General features: G+C 43.6%; 2 protein-coding genes and 1 long non-coding RNA gene across 4 annotated transcripts in view; 2 read left to right on the forward strand and 1 right to left on the reverse strand.

Annotated features, from left to right (window-relative positions):
• The window catches only part of CNOT11 (CCR4-NOT transcription complex subunit 11), a 17,231-nt gene extending 11,151 nt beyond the window's left edge, over nt 1-6,080 (reverse strand). Inside the window, 4 exon segments of the mRNA XM_083610765.1 lie at nt 441-593; nt 2,400-2,564; nt 5,371-5,917; nt 5,919-6,080. Coding sequence (XP_083466891.1) covers nt 441-593; nt 2,400-2,564; nt 5,371-5,917; nt 5,919-5,939 — 886 coding nt within the window. The 5' untranslated portion in view covers nt 5,940-6,080.
• A 193-nt stretch (nt 6,081-6,273) lies between these two features.
• Nucleotides 6,274-10,944, forward strand: LOC310761281. Its single transcript, XR_014547307.1, has 2 exons — nt 6,274-6,508; nt 9,848-10,944. It is a non-coding gene; the product is annotated as an uncharacterized lncRNA (long non-coding RNA).
• Nucleotides 10,945-14,647: 3,703 nt separating this feature from the next.
• TBC1D8 (TBC1 domain family member 8) overlaps nt 14,648-21,864 on the forward strand; it is a 48,548-nt gene continuing 41,331 nt past the window's right edge. Inside the window, exon 1 of one of the 2 annotated variants that reach the window (XM_083610499.1) lies at nt 14,648-15,301. In XM_083610499.1, coding sequence (XP_083466625.1) covers nt 15,175-15,301 — 127 coding nt within the window. In that variant the 5' untranslated portion in view covers nt 14,648-15,174. The remainder of the gene's footprint in view (nt 15,302-21,864) is intronic. The other variant, XM_083610500.1, reaches the window with a different exon arrangement.

Raw genomic sequence — 21,864 nt, forward strand, 5'->3', positions numbered from 1 at the left:
TGCAGCTGCAAAATGACCAGGGAGGAGCCAAGCAGCCACAATCTCCTTCCTGGGAGCTAAAACATGGTTTTGCTTAGCATGACCTGCAAACCAGGCCAATGTACAGAAACTATTTTCATTTAGGATATGTTTGCAATATAACAGGACTCTATGACCCTCAACCTGCAGAAGTTAAAAGCATCAGACCAACTCAGCTATTCTAATAAACGAAGTGCAGGAGAAATCAACCTAAATTATTTTGTGGCACATCCCATTGGTCATTGCTTTGGAGAAAAGCATTCATTCTTTCATTTGCAATCAAGCAGGGGTTTTTTTTACAAGTTTTAAAGCTTGCTACAATCAGTACAATCACATACAGAAATGAAGTGGTGGGATTGTAACTAATGTTATAGCTATCTTATGCTGTAAGTGGGTGAAAGATTACAGAAAGTAATGCATACTTTCAATAGGTGGTTTTGGTCCACTCACTAGAGCTTCAGTGATCTGGGAGGCAACGGAGCTGTCAAAACCAGAATTTGAAGAATCCGGGTCAGGGTCACTGAGAATGCTGGGGAAACTCGCTTTACTCTGTGTCGGCAGTTCAGACTGACGTTCTAGAAGGGAAAATGGTTAACACAATGTTCAGTGCATATGATCTTGAGTAAAACAGAATTGTCAACTGAGCAACACCACTGGATGAAACCCATATTCAACATGAGTAACCTCAAGAATCAGGATTCAGAAGTTTGAACAGACATCATGAACTATAAATCTGATCAGAGGCTGTTTTTACTTTTTTATGCACCCATCTCACAATAAGGTAATATGGCTTACTGTAATTCAAGGGCACTGTTTGGAAGAGTCTGAGAACTTAAGAGTCTAAGTCTCAAGTCTAAGATCGAGAACTCACAAAAGCACTTGTGAGATCCAACACTGGTTGAGATGAGCTAAGCACAAGTTCTGAGAGAATTGTCATTCTTCTCTAGGCATGGAAGAGGCTCTCTCTAATTCTGCAGTGCTTTCCAATTGCTTCCAGAGCTCAGCACAGTATCAAGGAGAGGACCACACACAAACACAATATGAGGGCGGAGGCAGGGTTGGTGCTAAGTATGAATCTGTGGTCCCTTGACTGTAATTTTAGGTAGCAATTTGTGTGCACAGCTGTGAACCACAAACCGTATTTTAATATACTTTTCAGAATTGGAAACTGACACAGCAAAGGCTTTTTGTAAAAAAGAGCTCTGGGTGTATTTTATAGTTCTTACTCAGGCTTCCTCAACCTTGGCCCTCCAGATGTTTTTGGCCTACAACTCCCATGATCCCTAGCTAGCAGGACCAGTGGTCAGGGATTCTGGGAATTGTAGTCTCAAAACATCTGGAGGGCCGAGGTTGAGGAAGCCTGTTCTTACTCATGTACACATACATCAACTTTTTATATCATATTCTAAACAGATATGTAAAATAATGCCTGAAAATATTTCTAGAAATAGCAAAATATGACCTCAGAAACATCTTCAAGTTAAGAGGGGAAAGCATTACTCACTATTCAAACTGAAAATAAATTGAGATATTTTAGTGCAGTATTTTCCCCTTGTTTGTCAATTCCAGGAAGTCTCCTTTGATTTGAAAGGGAGGGTGCTGGAAAAAATCTGATTTCAATAGAGGTCACTGATCCTTAATCAACTAAGTCTTCCATCAAATAAACAGTTTGTACTTAACACAGTACATTGCCAGAATACTTTTCCTTTTCCAGAGCAACATATGACACATAATTGGCAAGAAGCTTAGTGACAAAACTAGCTACAAAAAGCACAAAATGAGAATTTATTTGAAAAATTATCCCAGCAGTGTGAAGAGCAAAATGCAATCAAAATATACTGTTAGCTCAACTTCTCTCTGTAAAAGTTAGGAAGTCTGTTTTAACATCAACTGTCCAAGTGTAAATCAAGTTCGAATCATTTTTTCTGTTCCTCTTTGTTTAACAACATGGAAGTTCCATTCTGATTCCTGCAGAGTGCCTTGCCTATTCACCTTAGTAGTGTTCTAGGGGGAACAATTAAATCAACTGTTTTCTCTCCTTGTTCTTTCTGGCAATAGCTTTTCTTGCCCACATCTTAGAGGCAGAACTGCCAGAATACACAACCGCTGACCAGAAAGAATCATTATTCCACCTTTCAGCATGCCAATAATTGCTTCTTAAAAGCCACACACTGACAAATTCAGGGTGACGAATTCATGTTCAAATTCAGCAAAGTACTGTAAACACGTACTATAAAAATACAAACATTAGCTTGCAAGCACAAGAACACAGCGACTCTCTTACGACTCTTCTACGCACACTTAGCACAAGAACAAAGGTAGTGCAAATGTCATTCATTTTAGAGCAGGATCAGATCTCAGCAAGAACAATAAATTTTTACCTGCCAAAGCCAGCTGAAGACCGCTGATATCCACAGATTGGCCCATATTTCCTACATCCATTGATGCAATCTGTCTTGGGGTCTTTTTGAAGAGCTCTCTAGGTGGGGCCAACATCAGCTGGGAAAGAAAGAATTTCTCTGGCGGGGTTATAGGAGGCAGAAAACCTGGAAAGGCAACATCATTTCAGGATTTCATGTGCTAAAAATAGTACTTTATACATACTGAAATACAAATATTAACTTGATGTAACAAATGGGTAGAAATATTTTGCACTCTTCTCTAACAACTGGGTTTACGTGAAATGCAAGTGATTTACGTATAAACATACAACCAAAAACAGAAAGTTTTGTTTGGCTGTAAATTAAACTAGCTAAAACAGCATCTGTTTGTACAGTAACTGAATACTCAGAATTAGAACAGTATTTTTAAAATGAATTTTCCTCACCTCAACTTACATATTCTGAAAGACTTTTAAAATAACCTTTTAGACTGGTACTTTTGCTACATTGTCCTCATATTTTACACATTTCCTTGGCATATTTATTTATATCCCAACCTTTCTTTCAAAGGAGCCCAGAGCAGCAGTGATAAAAGTTTTTAAAATTTGTTTTTAAAACAACATTCTCAACTAAGGATCTCAAGGTTACCAGGAACAGTGTCTTTTAGCCATCAAATACCTAAAGTAAACATGAATGTTTTTAAATTTGTCCTGAAAGTCAATGAGCCAGGCGCACCTCACTTGGGGGAAGGAGAATTAGGTTATCAATGGCTACTAGTTATGACAGCCATGTACCACTTCCACTTTCAGAAGCAGTAAGTCTCTAACCTACTGGAGAGCACGAGCAGAAGTGGATTACTGTGTGCAAATCTTGCATGTGAACTTCCCACAAACATCTGACTAGCAACTGTGGGAACAGAATGCTGGACTAGATGAGTCATTTGTCTAATCCAGCAGGGCTCTTATATTTTTAATAAGAGACTTAATTATGACAGAAGGCACTATTGCCAAAGTCAGGCCCTGGCTTCTTAAACACAATTCAAAGTTCTGGCTTTAATAAACCACTGAAACTGGTTGATTTTCATACATATATAATTCTTGTTTACAAAAAAGGATCTATTATGATCACACAAATATCTACAGTGGTACCTTGGTTCTCAAACGCCATGGTACTCTAACAACTTGGAACCCAAACACTGCAAACCCGGAAGTAAGTGTTCTGGCTTGCGAACATTTTTCGGAAGCCGTACATGTTCCATTTTGAGTGCCACACTTCCGTTTTGAGTGTTACGCTGAGGTCTGTCTGCTTTTGCTATTTATTTTGCATTTTTGTATTTGCAGCTCTTTTGTTTTTGCTTATGTGACTGTGTGGAACCCAGTTCGGCTACTGATTGTGTGACTGCAGTACATTGATTATTACTTTCATTTTATGGCTCAATGGCCTCGTTAGATAGTAAAATTCATGTTAAACTGCTGTTTTAGGAGTTTTTTAAAGTCTGGAACGGATTAATCCACTTTGCATTACTTTCTATGGGAAAGCGTGCCTTGGTTTTGGAACACTTTGGTTGTGGAACTGACTTCTGGAACGGATTAAGTTTGAGAACCAAGGTACTACTGTATTTTGTTGCATGTGAATTTAGTGAGACGGCATGACTGGCTATCAATGTCATCATGCTTGAATGCATACACACTTTTCCTTACAAAGCCATAATATTAAACTAGATAAATATATTTATTTAATCCATTTTTACCCTGCCTTTCAAATATTTTTTTCAAGGTAGCTTACATTAATTACTTTTTTTTTAAGTGTTCCTCGTTTCCAATCTGTGTAAGCATCACAAGTTTTCACCTAAATTTAGATGAGCCTATGCACTGTAACCAGGGAGGGGTCACTTTGCAAGATGGGTACCTATTACCCAGTGGGTTCAAGATCACCTAACACAAAAGTGTTAAACCCCTCTAAAACCCTTCCCTACTCACAGCCAGCATGCTAGAAACATGAACGTTTTGTAATATTCCACAAGGGTGTTTTCCCCCAGGGGCTCTGGCCACTTATATGTGATGATATGTGACTTGTCTGAACAGGGAAGTGATGGGTGCTGTTTACTTGAGAATAAACAATGATGATTAGGAAGGCAGTATGACAGCCATTAAATCAGGGCCACCCAAAAAAAGCATGCCACACACATCCAAAGCCAATCCCAAAGTTACGACAACAAGAGAGTAAAGCTGCAATCCTATACAGGTACATTCATGGGAGCAAGTCTGATTGAACTCAATGAGACATGCTTCTGAATCAACATGCACAGGACAAGCAGAAACTGAAATGAAAATGATGTGGGTGGAGGGATCACAGGTAAGAAAGGAGTTCAAAAAAACCACCTTAAAATCCTGACATACTTGTGGTGGTGGGGAGGAAAAATGCATCTATTCCTTTTAAGTCTTTGGTGAGGAACCTGTGGCTCTCCAGATGTGGGAGCTCTAAGTATTACTATTATTATTATTATTATTATTTTTATTATTATTAATCACTGGGGCTAAAGCTGCAATCCTATACTGTACAGGTACATTCACGGGCTGGGGGGAGCAAGCCTGATTGAACTCAACGGGACATGCTTTTGAATCAACATGCACAGGACAAGTAGTAACTTAAATGAAAGAAAGGAGTTCAAAAACAACACCGTAAATCCTGACATACTTGTGGTGGATGGGGGAGACGGAAAAATGCATTTATTCCGCTTTAAGCCAGGGGTGAGGAACCTGCGGCCCTCCAGATGTGGGAGCTAGTAGTAGTAATTAGTATTAGATTATGATGATGATCACCGGGACTGGAGCCCAGCACCATCCGGACGGCCACGGGTTTCCCCCAACCCCGATTCAAACGTACAACTAAGGTGTGGGAAAGGAGGCGCTGCTGCTGAGGAGAAACCGCTCTTCTCCCCCCACGGGGAGAATCGTTCGGCCGGCGGTACCTGAGAGCGGAGGCCTCTCGCCGTCGTCGCCGCCGCCACCACCACCGGCCGGGCCTGTGGCGGCGCTGGCGGCGGCGGCGGCGCTGCTGGCGGTGGTTCTCTCGGGCGGCGCGGGGTTGAGGAGGTGCGCGAAGATGGCGGCGAAAGGGTTGGCGGCGAGCGGCTCGGTGCGGTACATCTCCCACAGCAGGTAGAGGGCGGTGAGGCGCTGCGGCGGCGTGGGCAGCAAGTCGGGCTGCTGCAGGAGCAGCACCAGCACGGAGCCCACGCGGAAGTGCTCGGCCTTGCCGAAGTAGTGGTGGAAGGCGGTGGAGAGGCCTTCGAAGGTGCCGCCGCCGGCCTCCTCCGACACGATGCTCAGCAGGCTCGACAGCTCCTTCGGGGAAAGGCTCATCTCTCCACGAGGCGGCGGCGGAGGAGAGAACTCCGCCTCGGTGCTGCTGTTATTGCTATTGCTATTATTACTACTACTATTGTTACTACTACTACAACCCCCACCGGGTATCGAACCCGCGGCCTCCGTAGCGCAGCCGGGCTGGGGGACTAACGCTGGCCCCACCCGCCGGCATCCAGCTCCGCCCCCTTCCTTCTGTCTCGCCTCGCCTGCGCGCGCTACCTCGCCCGCCTACCTACCTACCAGTTACTCCTCTCATTATTCATTTACCCCCCCGCCCCGTGCGCGCGCATGTTTCCCGCAACGTTCTGCCGCCCACGCTCTATCTAGACAGCGCGGCTATCGCTCCGCGCGAGCGGGCTCTACCGTAAAGTCGCTCGCCGCCGGATAGCGGGCCCCGCTTTCCAACATTGTCGCAAAGCTTATATAGAGGGAAGGAGCGGTGAAACCCGGGCAACCAAAGGGAGGCGGCGGGGGAGCAGCGGAAGCGAGCGGCGATCTTCCAGTGGTTGGGAACTGAGCTCCGTGGCTCCCCCTCGGCCGAAAGGGATTGGGCTCTTCCGAACCCAGATACTGGAATGAGAAGCGGGATTGGCCGCTCGGAAACCTAAAACTTCAAGGGAGAGGAACGGGATTGGCTGTTTCCTCCTTTGAGGTGGAGCGCTTTGCCGGGTCTGATGAGTAATGTGTTGCTTCGATGTTTGTAGTCTGATTTCCAAGCAGGTTTTTTTTTTTTTAAGAAAGGTAACTGAAGCAACGCAACTTTAATGTACAGAGCTGAGGCCTTGAGAGTGTCTTCGCGCGTGAGAAGTGCAGCCCATTCCGATTTCAGTGGGTTATGCAGTGATTCTTGACTCGCAGTACCATCTTGTGCACCTTTACTCCGAAGTAAGGTGCACTGCCGGCTTAAGATGCAGCGAGGTCTTGAGGGATAGCTCAGCTGGTAGAGTATGAGACCCTTAATCTCAGGGTTGTGGGTTTGAGTCCCACTAGATGACCCTGGGGGTCCCTTCCAACTCTGATCCTTCTGTGTTTCAAATCACATTTGCCCCTGCAGTTGGATGTGTTTCCAAGTTGCCCGCTGTCTGTCCACGCTGGTGGGTGGCGAGAGGGTGGAGATTCTGGCTTCATATGGCTTATATTTCAAAGCTGCTTTGGGAGGAAATGCATCAAAACACAGGGTTTAGATGTGGATTGTGACTAGCATCCTATATAGAGGGCTTCACAAAGCAGCTGAGGGAGTGCACAGGATATAGAAGACAGGAGTGTGTACACAAGCCGGCCCACCCTTGAGGCGAGGTGAAACAGACATCCACTAATCTCATGGGATATGCAGCCCCTGTGTGTACAACCTAAGTTCAACAGGTCTTACCCCCCAGATGAGTTTGCTAGAATTTGAGCCTCTCAGTTAATCTTATAGTCAAATTTTGGTTTTCGAATGTCTTGGCTGCCGAAGGTTTCAGAAGCTGAATGCTGAAAACCTGGAAGTGAATGCTTCTGTTTTCGAATGCACTTTGGAAGTCGAACAGCTTCCGAAGCATGTTTTTCTATCCCCTCCCCCTTGACATTGCTGACAACCCTTTGATCCTCGGTTTTTGAACGTTTTGGAAGTCAACCAGACTTCTAGAACGGATTACATTTGAAAACAGGTTCTACTGTAATGCATACTTCAAAGTGAGTCTCTTCAAGTTCCAGTGGCTTACTCCGGGGTAAATAGCTATAGGATTGCAGCATCAGTTTTGCAGCATGATTATTTTTGAGTAAACATGGTTTAGGATCAGGCTGTGGTGGTAGCTTCCATGCATGTCAAATCGGAATATGTCACCTACATCTGTCCTCAGTTTAAACCAATTTGTTTGTTTTTTATTCTGCATTAAACCACATACAAATAGTTCAATAACAGTTCAGATGGGCCTAAGTCAGAGGTTTTCAACCTTTTTGAGTCCATGGCTCCCTTGATCAACTACATTCTTTCTGTGGCACCCCTGTGGGGCTCAGGAGCCCAGTTATGTCACCCCTTGCCTGCAGAGCTGGCAGTCCCTCACCCTTTTTTCAAACACCCTCCCTTGTGGAGTGTTCCCTCAGCCTCCTATCCTCTCTCCTTGGGAGTCCTCTGGGCAGCCACAGCTGCCACCCCTGGTCTCTGAGCTGCCACCCCCTACCCCAAAGAGAGATGCCTCCTCACACTGCCTCACAGAGGCCTGAGAAGCACCCCCTGGCCAGCCCCAGAGGCACCATTTGCCTGGGGACTTTGTAGCCAGGGCTGCCACAACAAACAGCTGTGCAAGCCTTTGGGAGGCAGAGATGCAAGAGGGCATCAGAGGAGGGAGGGAAGGAAAGAGGGGCAGAGGCCAGTGTTGCCCGCAGCACCCCTGACTATCATTCAAGACACCCCAGGGTGCCACGGCACCCTGTTTGAAAATCACTGGCCTAAGTTAATCATAAACCATTAAGTTCAATGGATCTACTTTGAGTAAGACTAACATTGGAAACATGCCATATTTCCACAGTCAGTTCTTTGGTGTTTTTGAAGTGTGATGTAGTTTTAGTGTATCTATGCTTTTTCCATCTTACCTTAATGCTGAAAGCCATTACACATATTTGTACGATATATTGCAGTGGTATAATGCATGTAATAGAAAACTATTGATTTTCTTCAGCGGCCCGGCTATTTGAACACTGCAGTGAGTGTTCATATTTAAAACAGAGCGGAAAGTTAGTAGAACAAAGTATTTTTACTTGTGGGAAGGGGACTAATTTAAGTGAGCCATTAAAGAGGATGTGTTTTGGTATCTTCATTATAGCGACATTGACTGTTATTTCTGAGCAGTGAGCAGCCCCTTATAAAAAGCCAATGAAGAAACAGTGGCATGAAGAGTGTGGCAATGGCAAGTGTGGGAGGGGCTGAGTAGCCTTCCTGCCTACTGTTACTTCTCCCAATAAGTGCCCCTCTGTGTCCCCATTATGTCGCCAAATATGGGTTTAGGAGGACATGTTGGCCCAAATTATACCTAGCTCTTTCCTCTGTATCAAGTGACCATTCTCAGGTACTGAATGAGTCCTCCTAATAAACAGAAGTCACATTTAGTAGTCCTTACATAAGGGACGTGGGTGGCGCTGTGGTCTAAACCACAGAGCCTAGGGCTTGCCAGTCAGAAGGTTGGCGGTTCGAATCCCCGTGACGGGGTGAGCTCCCGTTATTTGGTCCCAGCTTCTGCCCACCTAGCAGTTCAAAAGCATGCCAGTGCAAGTAGATAAATAAGTACTGCTCTGGCAGGAAGATAAACGGCCTTTCCATGCGCTGCTTTGGTTTCGCCAGAAGCGGCTTAGTCATGGTGGCCACATGACCCAGAAGCTGTCTGCAGACAAATGCCAGCTCCCTCGGCCTATAGAGTGAGATGAGCGCCGCAACCCCATAGTCATCTGCAACTAGACCTAACGGTCAGGGGTACCTTTATCTTTACTTTTTTACATTTAAAAAGTCAAAATGTAGAAGTGTGATAAGCAAGCAAAGCTAAGAGCTATGTAGATAGCTAATGGTAGATATGGGACCAATTGCAGGCTGATGACTTGAGGAAAGATAATGTTGGAAGGCATGTATACAGTGGTTACTGCATTTGGATGAAGCCCCCTCCTGGCCTCTTCCTCCTCCCATCTAGCCAGGACAAGGAGGTAGTAAAAAGCTTTTGCTAACTGCTGTTAGTCATTCTGTCTGAATCAATAAACTGCCTAACATTAACTATGGTTAGTTTAAAACAAGCCAACCTAAGTGGCTTATTTTTTTATATTTATACTTGCAGTACAGTTTTTTTCCTAACATATAGCTCAGAATAAGAGGAAAGAAGGAAAGGAGAAGGGAACGGGTTGGTATTAGAAAAAAATGCAGATAAATAATTGTTGGTAACAACTATATAAAAAAAGAAGAGTGCTTTACAAAAGTCTACTAACAGACTGTCTAAGCATTAATATCATTATCTGCCATCCAAATGCCCCCCTTGGAGTCTGGAATCTGTTGTCTGTTAAAAACTGCATGTCCAAATGCGGAAAGTACATTAATGTCCTCTGTCCATTGTACAATTGCAGGTGGCGATTTATCTTTCCAGTGCTGGAGAATGCATCTTTTTGTTGCCACGAAAGCCCTTGGGACCTATTTATGTTGTCCATCTGAAAGTTCCCACAGTGCTGGGATGTAATTCAAAACTGAATATATATCAGTGAATTTCAAAGAAGATTCTAAAACTAGATTAATATGTATAATGATCTCAGTCCGGAAGGAAGTCACCATGGAACAATAATAATGCCTTTGGTGCAGTGTGACAACACCAGGATCAACAGTCAGAGAGGGTTATCCACTTGGAAATGCTTTTTTTTATTATTAAACTGCAAATCTAAGGAAACACAACATACTGAGGCAAGGACATCTTTTCATTGGCACTTGTGAAGAAATCCTATCTATTTTAATTGTGTTTTAATGGATATTGTGTAATATATTCTGCCATTTGTATTGTAATGTGTTTGATGGGGGAATCCTCCAGTTATGTGGAAGTTGGTTTAACTGTCACTGGGAGATCTCAACTGACAGCAAGGAGGAAATAGAACTCTCAGTATGCAAAAGAAGAATAGAAGACTTGCATATTCAGATTGGTTATTGCAGATTTAGAATTCTTAGCTAATCGGTGCAGTTGACTGGTAGTAATATATATATGGCCATGTGGTGGTCAGCAGGAGGGTTAGTTGGTTAGTCCATGCTGATTGGTGCTTGATGTTCATGGTGTTCAACCAGAAGATGAAGCCAGCAGAGAAAGAAGATTGCAGAAGAAAAAAGAACATCTGAAAGGAAGACAGAGTGTATTGGTGACTGATGGCTGATGACTTGCCTGGGGTAGCTGAATCACTTGGATCAGACTGAAGAGATGAGAAGAGCACCTGTCTACGCCACTGAGAGAGAAGGGAGGGACACTATGGAGTGCTAGGCTATAGTGTCTGTCTGGTAGGAGAACCAGAGGAAGATTCCAGGACAGGCAGCAGAAACAGACCTACACTTTACTAGGGGCTGAATCATGGGAATTCAACAAAAGCCCTCAATTATAGTCAGCTGGTGAGGCTTCACTGAAGTGGACCAGTGGGAGTCTGGAAAAAGTGTTTGAATAAAGTGTTTTAATATAGTTACTAATGGGTAACTACGTATACTGTGGTTATTAAAAGGGTAACTACACTTGCTGTGTAGTAGATGTGCAGAAACTAATGTATAGGGAGTACTTGGTTTTGGTTGAATCCTCTACAGGAAAGATATACTGGTTGCAAGAAAGGAAGGAAATGCAAACGAGATTCCAAGGACTAGAAAATGAGACTGAAGGAAGAAATAAAGTGCACTAAAAGGGAGCAGGTGCCCAGTGAGTGATTCCTATAGCTTGGTGTTCAAGCAACTTACTTGTCAAAACTCTGACTTCACTGAAGTCTGGCTAAAAATACTGACATGCAGGAGCTGGCTCATCTCACAGAACTGGTTGCCTGCACATTTTGCTTTTTAACTTTTCTTCCAGGATGACTACATACTTACCTTGTTTTTAAATGAAAGGTCAGAGTCCGGGTGCCCTTGCAGTAAAGGACCCTGGTGCAATTACTCCAATTGCACCATTATAATCCACCCATGGGTGCAACATTATCTGCATATTTTTCTTATGTTTGTAAAGAAAGGAACTAAAAGTGTGTATGTATCTTAATGAATGATGGAAATTTAGGGAAGGAATGTGGAGTTTCTCTGCATCTCTTGGTTATGGGCATTTTCCTTTTGGTGATATTGTCATTGGCCAATAATATTAAAGAAAACCAATGGATAAAGTTACTGAGACACACAATGCATCTGGCAAGATAACAGAATATGTTTATTCCATGTTTCTGCCCTCTGCAGCTGCTTTCTACTGCTGCAATTTTGAAATCCCCAGGTGGCATGTTAGAAATGTAATAGGAAATGTCTTGGTGTAGCAGGATTGCAGGGCAAGGCATACATTTTCCATATTGCTGTGGACAGTAATAACATTGATACAAACCAGATGAATTCTGACATTGTTCAGATTTTGAGCACGGCCATGAAACTTGATGTGTGCTCTTATTGTGTAAGTGCTGTTTAGAGACTGTTTGTTGCACAGCTGCCAAATAGTCATAATGGGATATAATGTAAAGAAAATGTGTTATTGTGAGGATTCATGAGCACCAAAGAATTGTATATGCCTATTTTTTTCCATCATGCTAAAAAAGAGGGAAGGGAAATCGGCTATATTTCAGTGCAAGAATTATGAAGCAAGGATATTGTATATTAGAACATTCTCACAGAGCTGCATGAGAAGATATATAATATCTTGAGCAGGGTAACATTGTACCTATTCAATCTCTGAGGCAACAAGTTCCTTTTTAATTTTAAAATCCTGTTGAGTGATCTTAGCCAAATAAGCAACATTTTGGCAGGATAATGGTCTCACAGAAATAATACATGGCCTTAGGAGAAAAATAAGTCAACTAAAACCACTGATGTTATGAAACAGTTCAGTTTGCTTCCCGCTTGCGTTAAGATTCAGAGAGCAATAATTTTTCAGCCTGATCCTACAATGGCCCCCACTCTGACTGAGACTCATCACTATTATATGTGGCACCAGCTTAGCAGCATAACACAAATACAGCAACAGCCACACATAAATCCTCTTCAAGCATTCACACAAGTTAAATAAACAAGTGAGAGGAGGCATGGGGATGCATGTTCTAGCGCCACCCCTGGACACCCTCCACAGGTTGGAGGGCGAACTTCTGAACTGGAGAGGCTTTTGCTCATGGAGATTCCTTGCACATTGCTTCCATGAGGAGAGGCTACCCACTTCAAAAGTTCACTCTCCAAGTCATGGAGGGTGACAAGTGGTGATGAAACTACTGTAGTGTGCTGAAATCCATTACCCCTCTTTCATGTTTACTCAGGAAAATAACACTAAAGGGAAGGATTAACAGGACTTTGGCTTCTGCTTGTTCTGTTACTATGGATACCTTTTAGATGAGCAGCCTAAGGCTTGCTCCTTGCTCCTTTTGCTAATTAGCTGCCAGAATCAGAGTGACTGGTTGGGTTGCAGAGAATGCTTCCTTGAAAGAAGGTTCCGTAATCAATCTGTTCAGATGATGCCCTTCTGTCTGTGGCACAGTCCATCTCGCAGTAGCCCTCCATGGTAAAGGCCTATTTTGTTGTGGCACTCAGTTTGTGGAATAATCTCCCCTCTACAATAAAAGCCAGTTGTGATGCATTTTTGATGCTTTCTTAAATACAGCTGTTTGCCCAAGCATTTGCTGATCGTTACTAAGCTAGCTTCTTGGGATTATTAAGCTAGCTTCTTGTGTGATTCTGGCTTATTGCAGTTGTTTGTTGTATTTATTGCTTAATGTGTTTAATTGAGTTTGTTCAATATTGTTGTAAACCGCAATGGAATGTTTAATGAAAGACAGAATAGAAAAGTTTAGATGATGACTATGAGACTTGCTACCTTAAAGGAAGGTATGTATGGCAAGAGCTTTGTCAAATAAGCCTTCTTTAGATCCTGGAGTTCTGGATTATTACCATGTCATTTCCAGTGGCGTAGCGTGGGTTGTCAGCACCCGGGGCAAGGCAAGTAATTTGCGCCCCCTAACCCGTGGATTTTAGCAGGGGGCAGAGAGCTGCGAGTGCAAGCGCCCCACCCAGATGTTGCACCCGGTGCGCCTGGCCCCCCCTGCACCCCCCACGCTACGCCACTGGTCATTTCATGTGGTTTCGGGGCAAGATGCTTAAGTGTGTGGTGGTCCAGTGCCAGGTATTTTTGGATTATACTGATTATCTGGACCCATTTGTAACTCAGTTTTAGGACAGAGGCAACCTTGGTCGCTCTAGGGTAGGGGGCAAATGTCGGCTGCTTCTGGCTTGTGGGCACATTGCAGGGAGTTGGACTAAATGATCCTTGGGGTCTCTTCCAACTCCAGAACTCTCTGTGCAAACCTGAGAAATACAATAAGTCAAACCACAGACACACTACAACCAAGCAGACACCACATCCAATTTTAATGGTTGCAATAGAATGCATCTTTCAAACTAGATTTCAGCAGGGGAAGGGGACCCTGTGAGTGCCAGGGAACAATTCTGTGGGCAAAGTAGTGCCACACACCCTGCACTGGCAACCCTTGTCCTGGACAGTTTTGCTTGACTTCTCAACAGCTTTCAAAATGATCAACTATGAAGTCCTTCTGAGCCACCCAGATGAGATAGGATGGGGGCATATTGCTCTGTGGCGATTCTGGTTCTTCCTAATGAACAAATCTCAGAAAGAGGTCCTGAGGGACCACTGCTGAACCCCATGGGCATTGGACATGTTTTGCACCATGCACTTCTTCCCTTTCCCATGGTTGTGATGGATCATCAGGTTTCTCTTTTCATGAGTGTGGTGGAAGGGTGATATAATGTGCATCTTTGCACATTAAAGCAAAACCATACCAGATCCTCCCTCTAGCTATTTGGGAATGTTAGAAGATGGAAGAGAGCCATTTAAACCGTCAAATAAACATTCTGGCTGGCAGAAAGAAGCTTTACATTCATAACAGTTTATATTCACAAAAAGTGCGTTTAAAGTAACTTCTCAAAATTCCCTCGACGGATTTGTCGTTTCAGCATTCTCGCACAAGTCCCATTCCCATGGGCTCTTTCAGAAAGAAAGAGAGAGAGAGAGAGAGAGAGAGAGAGAGAGAGAGAGGTGTGCCAAGGTTTGAAAACCACCTTCCCTCTTCTATCTCTGCCTTGGAAGCAGTGTCCTAGATACACGCACGCACAACATAATCCACCCAGTAACCGCGCATTCTGCACGTGCTCTTGCCCCGTGGGCGTTTCTCCTCCACGCCCCTGGGATTTAAGGAGGCAATTAGTCCTATACGCCAGGAAAACGTCCCCGCCATCGGCGGCGGCGTTGCCTCCTCTTTCCCTCAGCTACTGCAGGGCGGGCCTGCTCTAGGTCGGCCGGGACGAAGAAGCCAAGGCCGGGCGGTGTGTGGAAACGAGGCAGGGTATTTCCTCTTTCGGCTCCTCCCGCTCCCATTTCCCCCACCCGTCCTGGAAAGGCCAGGCCAGGTTTCTTCTCCCTCTCTCGTTTCTGAGGAGAAGCTCCTCTGAGGCGGCAGGAGGAGGACGAGGGCGCCCTTCGCTTCAGGCAACCGCAGCAGCAGCAGCCGCTCCCCCGGGAGGAGGAGCAGGCTCTCGGGCCCAGCGGCGAGCTCCTCCCCGCGGGGCGGGCGTTGGCGGAGGGCGCCCCCTTCGCCTTGCCGCCGGCGACGGCGAGTGGACGGGCGGCGGGGTCCCGCGGCGGAGCAGGCGATGTGACCCCTGGCGGCGGAGGGGCTTGGCCGGCGTCAAGATGTGGCTGAAGCCCGAGGAGGTGCTGCTGAAAAACGCCCTGAAGCTGTGGGTCACGCAGAAGAGCAGCGGCTACTTCGTGCTGCAGCGGCGGCGGGGCCACGGAGGCGGCGGAGGGCGCTTCACCGGTAAACGGCGGGAGAGGGGCTTGGCCGGGGCGACCCCATATTCAGAGCTGGAAGCGGGCCGCCACCCCCGCCGGGAAAGCTCGTCTACAGGTCGGCAGGCGTGGAAGTGCGAGCCGCCCTTTGCCTTCCCAACCCCTCCGGGGGGAAAGGAGTGGGTCTGTCGTGGCCGCGATATTATTATTAGCCTCCAGGAGGATCCCTCTCCAGACGTCCCCGAAAGTGGGGACTCTCTCTCTCTCTCTTTGTTGCTTTTCTTTTATACTTCTGTCGTCTTTTGACTCCTTGGTCAGGACTGAGGAAGAGGAGGAAGTAACTCCCATAGTGTGAGGGGGCACCCCCTGCCTTGATGGACTGGGTGGAGGAGCTTTTGCTGCTGCCCTGCACCCTGAGGTGGGGGAAAGGAGATGGACGTGGGGGGGGGGACCAGGCTCTTTGTTCAGGGACAACCTGAATTCTTACCTCTGCCCCCCCTCCCCGGTTGTGCATTGCAAATAGTCACTTTTCCCCACACCTTATAGTTGGAAAAAGTCACTGTGGAGTAGAGGAAGGAGCTGTAACCTGCGTTCAGATAGAAGCTCCCCTTGCCCATATTTTGTTTTGTTTTTTTGCTAAGTCTCTTGGCGTATGATAAAAGGTTTCTGTCCTCTGAACAACTCCATTGTTTTCAGAGTGGGATTCAACTCGAGATTTTTGTTCAGGTGCCTGCAGCAGCTGTTGTTAATGGGGGAGAAAGGAGGAAATCCGATAGAGAGGGAAAACGTGGAAGAGCTTAGCCTGAACCCATGAGATGCTGGATTTTACCAGTTTGCCAAGATCAGATATGTAGAATAAAAAGTCAATGGAAGGCTATATTTAAGACAGACTGTGGCTTGAAACAAAAATACGTGACATTTTGAAAAGAGCTCTGCATTTAGGACTCTCCATATGGAACAGCATGGGCAGGGCTGTATATATTGTGTATAAGGTTTTAAAGCAGTGCTTCATTTGTTATCTAGAACACAATGATGCCCATAAATAAGCTAATAAGCATTGTTTTATTTGAGCTAATTTAATGGTGGCATAATAGAAAAGACGAATACTGTAGTAAAAACAAAATATGAAGGACATTTTTCCATATGGGACAGATTATTTGGGAAAGGGAGGGGAATCGTAAGTTGGAGAGTGAAATGAGTGCCCCAAAAGTCTTAATTATTGCTTAGAATAAGCACCTTGAGTGTGTAAATCAGGGATGGGGAAGCCGTGACCCTCTAGACTCAACTAGACATTGTGGGTCTACATCTCCTGTCATCCCTGACCTAGGCAGAGTTGCCTAGGGCTTGATGAGAGTTGCAAGTCCAACAGAATTTGGGGGGCCACAGGTGTTGATAAACAGTAGGGCTGCAGTCCTGTCCATTTTCAAGTGAATAGTAAGTTCCCTTTATCCCAACGGAACTTACTTCTGAGCAGACAAACATTGGATTGCACTGTAAGACACTCATAAAACTTCTGGTGAATTCATTCAGCAGTACATTTCTGCTGTACAATTATGTAGGCTAATATTATAAACTCTGCTGGCATGTTTAATTATGCTGACATTTCTGTTAATATATTGGTGCTTTGGAAGATAATGGCCTACTGGCTTTCCTTCTGAAAGTCCCTTAGATTTTCCACTATTGGGTAACTACAGGCACAATTCCAGTACAGAATGCCTGTGTAGCAATCAGGCTAGATAAGTATTTCTAACCTTGAAGTGCCAGTACAACTTTTTCAGGAGACCAAGCAATTATGCTTCTGGGTCTTTCTTCACATTTGAGTACAGTAGTACCTCAGTTTACGAACTTAATCTGTTCCAGAAGTCCATTCTTAAACCGAAACCGTTCTTAAACCAAGGCGCACTTTCTTTAACGAGACCTCCCACCGCCAGTGCCCTTCCACCGTTCGGATTCAATTCTTAGACCGAGGTAAAGTTCACAAACCGGGACACTACCTCCAGTTTTGCGGAGTTTGTAAACCGAATAGTTCGTAAACAGGGTTGTTCTTAAACCGAGGTACCACTGTACTTGTAATAATAAGCAGTGCAGATCGTTTTGTTATTTTTTTTAAGCAACAGTTGTTAATAATAACTTTTATGGCCCAGTGCAGGTCCAGCCTGTAATGCAATCAAATCACACTGAACATGCCGCAGGGTAAGTTAGTGCTTTCAAAATGTGGGGATGCTAGAAGTCCAATCTGTCCTACAACGTCTGGGCCTATAGCTCAGTGGTAGAGTATCTGCTTTGCATGCAGAAAGTTGCAGCTTCAGTCCCCAGCATCTCCAGGGTAGAATTGGGGAATGAGCCCTATCTGAACCCCAGAGAGCCACTGCCAGTCAGACTATTGGTGTCCACTTGGTGGGTTAGGGTGCACTACTGGGTTGCAGTCTGATCTCAGATGGGCTGCAATACAGCACTTCCAGCATACAGATACATGGTAAAAAAATTGAGAAATGGGCTCCAAATGCATGTTTGGGTTAAAGGTGAGTGCCAGGTCTGAAAATACTGAAGACTACTGGCATAGACTAGTGGTTTCCACACTTTTCCAACTCTACTATTCTAGGATTCTATTATTTTCCTCCCAGAGACCTCTTGAAAATTGCTGATGGTCTCAGTGGACCACTTGATGATTTTTCTGTCTGTTGCAGCAGTTGTAATGTGCTGCACTAGATGATTTTAAATAGTATTTTTATTGCTGCTTTTATATCTTACATATTGTAATTTATTGCATTGACATTGACTTTCCATAGAACTCAAATTGTAATGCGATAAAACACAATATTTAAAAAGAAACAATAAAAATGTAGAAATCAATATGGATATGCTGCAGACCACTGGTGGTCCACGAATCACAGTCTGGGAGGTAGATAATGCCAAAATAGATGCGCCAGTGGTCTGAGTCAGGCTAGAATGTTGAACAAGATGAAAGCAAGTGTCTTACCTAAGGCCACAAAATAGAATAGAAGATACTGTCTGGGCCCTAAATGCCATTGGCTGTACCTTTGACCTCACATTTGCTGTTCAGACTAACAAAACAACACACTTGCAGAAGGCAAGCAGTCAAGCCTGAGAGACAAGCCTCTTAAGCATAAACTGACTACAGAAGATGGGGGGAATTAAACTAATTTTTACTCGGAGTGGATCCATTGAAATTAATGAACCTGACTCAATTAAGTCCATGGATTTCAATATATATATTCTGAATGAAACTTAGTTAAATACCGCCCATAGTTGGGGTCTGATTACCAAACCCCTAAACATAATGTTCTGTACCCACTCCCTACCCAACATTTACTGCAGTGCCATGCTCTGAATTGCTCCTGGACCACAATCTGCTTCATCAGATACATGAAATTAAGCTGCACTCCACATAATTGAACTGATGGAATTCACTGCCTCAGGGTATGGCAATGTCCACAAACTAAGAAGGCTTTACAAAATGAATGAGAGATTCTTGGAAAATAATGCTTATTACCTGTGATAGCTAAATGGAATCTCTCTCCAAAGGCAGTATACATCTGAATACTAGAGACGATCAAAAGGGAAGTTCCTTTGCCTGCTCTTACTTGTGAGCTTCCAGAGACATCTGGTTGGCCAGATTCCACTCTAAATCTATTTCCTTCCCAGAGCTAAATGCTGTATTTCCTTTTCCAACAAATCCTCTCATTACTCTTCCCCCTCCCCTAAAGAAAAGGCCAAAATACCATCCCTACCACCACTATTTTCTCCCACTGGTGTTATAAGGAGGCAGCCTAGGAGCTCCAGATCTCCGACTCCTTTCCCTTGCTTTTATATACCATAAAAAACCAACAAGAATAGTGTGCATATTAGGATGGTTGGGTGTACTTAAATTGGGGTTGGGGAAGCTTTGGCCCTTTCAGGTGTTTTTGGGCCCAGCTTTCATCAGCTGGCTTGGCTAATGTTCAGGGATGATGAGAGTCTCCAATCCGTTGCTTAGGTTTGGTCTGAAATGTGTTGTGCTTAACAGTTTTTATCTTTGATTGACTCGAGCCCTTAATTTTGAGTTGTTAGAATTTAAGCATCAAACCTGGTTTTCCAGAGGCACTCAACATGATGTATATGTGTTTCATAATAAAAAGTATACGGCACCCTGTGGTTTTGATACCATTATATTGGGTTTACTTGCTGTGTTAGTGATGAAATGAAAAGTAGAAACAAGGGAAACGTAATGTAGAAACAAGAAACAACAGTCTGCATTCATTGAAATGGGTAAAGCATAACACATTTGTAGAATTTTGAGACACATTTTTGATGAAATGGTGTTTGACATTAGAAGCCTCATAAGGCATGCATGAGTCAGACTTGATGTGGACCTTTTTGACTTGTTGAACTTTACTATTGAACTTTTAACTACCAGTGCTCCCAGTATCTCACTTTCAAAGCTATGCCTTTGCTTAACCTGTCTGGGAGGTTTTTACTGGTCTCCGTATTTCACCACGTTCTTTTGCTCTCCCACAGAATATACATAGAATTGGCTGTTTGTTCTCTCTTTTCCATTTGCCCCTTTTAATTGCTGTGTTAAGAGAGATTAATTTTCAGATCTAAAAATAGTCTCTCAGCTGCTAGAGTTAGGCCCCGACCAATGACTGAAGTATCTTAATAACTGACAAACGTTATGACTGTGCCACTGAGCCTAAGGGTGTGAAGTTGAAAAATAAAGTTGCTTTGGTAGATCATACTTTTTGGGGTTTTTATAGAAGCTACTATATGGTTTGTCTTAGGCAGTCCAAGAGGGTTTTAGCTTTGTCTTATCAAATTGCCCTTTTATTCTCCGTTTGTTTTCTGTCCCAGAAAGAAAACACTCTCAAAATAAGAGTCAAATGAACAAAACAATGGTAGTGTTCTAGAACAAAAATATTTTCCATCTTTGGCGTTCACTGTGGAAAAGAGTACATAATATTAATTTAATGGCATTCTTTTTTTATACAGAAGTTTGAGTGATTAGCAGCACAATTTAGTGTATTTACTCAGAAGTACGTTCCACTTGTGCTGCTTAAATCTAAATTTGACTGTAAGGATATAAATAAATAGAACAAAAACATTATTTTTAATCATCAGTACTAGAAATCAATAAAAGGTTAACATGAATCCCAGCCATAAATAAATAATGAAAGCCTCCCCCCCCCGTTTTAAATTTTGTTTATGTACTCATTAGTTTTGCAGTCTCGGGGGGGGGGGGAAATCTTGTCACCTGATCTCTCCATAAGTTTAAGTTCAGAATAACATGGTGATTTAGTAATTCAGCCCGAATCCTTTGATAGTCTTCCTAAACTTCCTTAATGGCTAATGTTTCTAGTTTTATTTAGGTTTATAAACTTTTCTTGTGTAAAAATCTCTATTTATAGCATGTGCCTTTTATTTCAACTGATCCTTTAGGGAGTTTATTTCCTTTTTTATTATCATAGGCATGTCCTTAGCAATGGAAACAGTTCGACAGATAAAATCTAATACTGATCATTACAAAATGTCAAGATTCTCCACACCCAAACTGTTGATTATAAATAGTAATTTAGCCTTATAGTCTTCAACTTCTCAGATCCAAGACCCACATTTAATTCCACTTCACTTTTTTACCATATGCCTGGTTTTTCACCTCTTTTTAGGGTGACTATATGTAAAAGAAGATGGGGCTTCTATGTTTTTAATAGCACAAAAGGAGGGTTTTTTGCTGGTTGAGCCTGTTATGCAGTTGTAAAAAGCCACACCTACCAAAATACCTTCTACAAAGCTATTAAAGGTCAAAGAACTTTGTCCTTTGCATCTCTCTGTCTGTCTGTCTGTCTGTCTCTCTCTCTCTCTCTGTCTGAAGAAGTATCTGAAGTGTGCATGCACACGAAAGCTCATACCAATAACAAACTTAGTTGGTCTCCAAGGTGCTACTGGAAGGAATTTTTTAATTTCGTTTTAAAGAGAAGAATTTGACAAATGGTCTAGTCCACTCTCAAACAATTGTTCTGTCTAATTAAATCTCAAGTCTAGATAAGAAGCATAAGAAGTCATTCCGCCCTGCCCCCCGCAGAAATAAGATCCTTAGGGACATTTCTCTGCATCCAGAACAATTAGGCTGCAATTTTATAATATGATATAAACTCCATTGAACCCAATAGTGCACATTTCCAAGTAGATATGTGTAGGATTGTGCTGTTGGAAGCAATCTTGCTGCCAGCAAAGGAAAGGTATTTTGATACCAAACACATTAAAAGGTGTTGTGAGATGAGAATAAGCAAAATTGGAGAATTCCAGACAGAGATACTGCTTTCAGGGGAACACATGGGAGGAAAGATGAGAAGTTCATCACCATTATATACCTTTCTTTCATAAAATGAAATAGGCATAAAAGTATTTTAGGTCTAATTAAAATACTGATTTAAAAATTAGGGTGATGAGGTACCCGTCACAGGGGTTAGGTGTGATGCCAGCTTGGAAAGTAAACTGCAGTTCCACTTGCAGCTTATAGTGGAAGAGCAATAATTTGATAGTGAGTAGAGCTAGGAGCCACCAGTCTAGAACCAGCCTTGATTCTCTGATGCT

Source organism: Podarcis filfolensis, assembly GCF_964270895.1.
Source record: "Podarcis filfolensis genome assembly, chromosome: 4".
NCBI classification, from domain to species: domain Eukaryota; kingdom Metazoa; phylum Chordata; class Lepidosauria; order Squamata; family Lacertidae; genus Podarcis; species Podarcis filfolensis.